Here is a 1899-nt window from a genome sequence, read left to right as displayed (position 1 = left end):
ATCGTGCTCGTTCGACCAATGGGGCATGGACTTCGTGGGACCTTTCCCTATGGTAACCGGTCAGCGCAAGTTTCTACTAGTGGCGGTGGACTACTTCTCAATGTGGGTAGAGGCTGAGCCGCTTGCCAGAATCACCGAGCGGATGGTCACCAAATTTATTTGGTAGAACATTCTCTGCTGGTTCAGAATCCCACGTCGACTCATGTCTGACAATGGGAGGCAGTTCGTCGGTCAAGAGCTCAAAGAATGGTGTGAAAGCTATGACATCCAATAATCCTTCACCTCAATGGCCTACCCTCAAGGCAATGGGCAAGCAAAAGTCGCCAATAGGGAGATCCTTAGAGTCTTGCACGCTCGACTCGACCACATGGGAGGCAGCTGGGTTGACAAGCTCCCCAGTGTGCTATGGGCTCTCAGCACGACTCCGAAAGAGGTGACCAGCGTAACCCCATTTCAGTTGGTATACGGAGGCGAAGCAGTTGCCCCCGTGGAGGTCGGGGTAAAATCCGATCGGGTGCAGCACTACGATGAAGGGAACGCCGAACGGAGGCTGATGGAGCTCAACATGGTGGACGAAGCAAGGGCAAAAGCCACCATTCAGATAACGGCCTACCGACAGCGCATGAAGCAAAATTATAATCAGCGAGTGATCCCGAGGTCCTTCCAGGTCGGCGACCTCGTCTGGAAGAAAGTGAAGTCGGTCAGCGACGTGGCCAAGCCCAAGCCACCATGGGCGGGACCGTTCAGGGTCGTTCGGAAGCTCCATTCAGGTGCCTACTATTTGGAGGATGAAGGGGGGAGGCAGCTCGAGAAACCCTGGAGCGCGAACCATCTTCAACCCTACAAGGTTAAATGAGGGGTGCGCAAGTGAATCCTGTATTTTGTATCTATTGTATGTTTGCCGAATGTAGAGCAAAGTTCAAATAAAAAAGCAAAGGCCTCTAAGTGCATCTCCCCTAACGGTCGAGCTGCGACCTTAAACCCGGGTGCGAGTGCATGACAACCGTCGATCAGCGACGTTAAAAGCGTGTATCCATCAACCGTCGAGTGGCGACATTAAACTCTCGTCTCCATCAGCGGTTGAGCGGCGACCTTAAACCCTCATCTCCATCAACGGTCGATCGGCGACCTTAAACCCTCATCTCTACCAATGGTCTATCGGCGACCTTAAACCCTCGTCTCCACAAATGGTCGAGCGGCGACCTTAAACGCGAGTCTCTGACAAATCGTCGAGCGGTGACGTTAAACGTGGGTCTACTTTAAATCGTCGAGCGACGAAGTTAAACTTGAGTCTTCACCAAATCGTCGAGTGGCGACGTTAAATGCGGGCTTGCTTCGAATCGTCGAGCAGCGACGTTAAACCCGGGGCTTCATCAAATAGCCAAGCGGCAGTGATAAACCCAAGCCTACACGGGTTGTCTGTTGACTGCGAATAAGGGTTGCCCAAGCCCCCAAATTTACAGATGAACGACCCGTTCGGAAGAATATACCAAAATACTCCAAGCTTCGCAACTTGGAAAGAAAGGCGAAGTGAATATACATGTATATAAACTACTGCCGATCAAAAAAGTTATAAGGTTGCAGTACTAGCGAAGAGAAGACCAGAAAGCAAACAGAAAAAAGGGGGCTTGGCGGAACGACCTGGAATGCATTAATACTTAAAAAGTTTACAAAAGGGGAAATTACAAAGATAAAGCCCTCGACCTCACTCTAGGTAATCTAGCACGTCGTCGGGCAGAGCGGCTGTGAGCTTATCCCAGCTTATGACTTTTCTTGTCACCGCGCTCGGCAGGTTGCCCCCCTCGCGGAGCTGACCGATCGTCCCTTCGATGGCCAAGTCAAATAGTCGAAGGGCCCGATCGGTGAATTTGTCGCACAACGCGTCCAAACGGAGGTAGG

The 1899-nt window shown here is 51.6% G+C and overlaps 1 protein-coding gene across 1 annotated transcript; it reads left to right on the top strand.

Moving 5' to 3' along the window:
• The first annotated feature begins 286 nt into the window (after nucleotides 1–286).
• LOC121994734 lies at nucleotides 287–980 on the top strand. Its single transcript, XM_042548671.1, has 2 exons — nucleotides 287–667; nucleotides 912–980. The coding sequence occupies exons 1-2, from the start codon at nucleotides 287–289 to the stop codon at nucleotides 978–980; spliced, it is 450 nt and encodes a 149-aa protein (XP_042404605.1).
• The last annotated feature ends 919 nt before the right edge of the window (nucleotides 981–1899 follow it).

This window comes from Zingiber officinale, chromosome 6A (assembly GCF_018446385.1).
Source record: "Zingiber officinale cultivar Zhangliang chromosome 6A, Zo_v1.1, whole genome shotgun sequence".
In the NCBI taxonomy this organism is placed as follows: domain Eukaryota; kingdom Viridiplantae; phylum Streptophyta; class Magnoliopsida; order Zingiberales; family Zingiberaceae; genus Zingiber; species Zingiber officinale.
The sequence above is the reverse complement of the archived record's forward strand: the minus strand, read 5'-3'. Positions and strand labels throughout refer to the sequence as shown.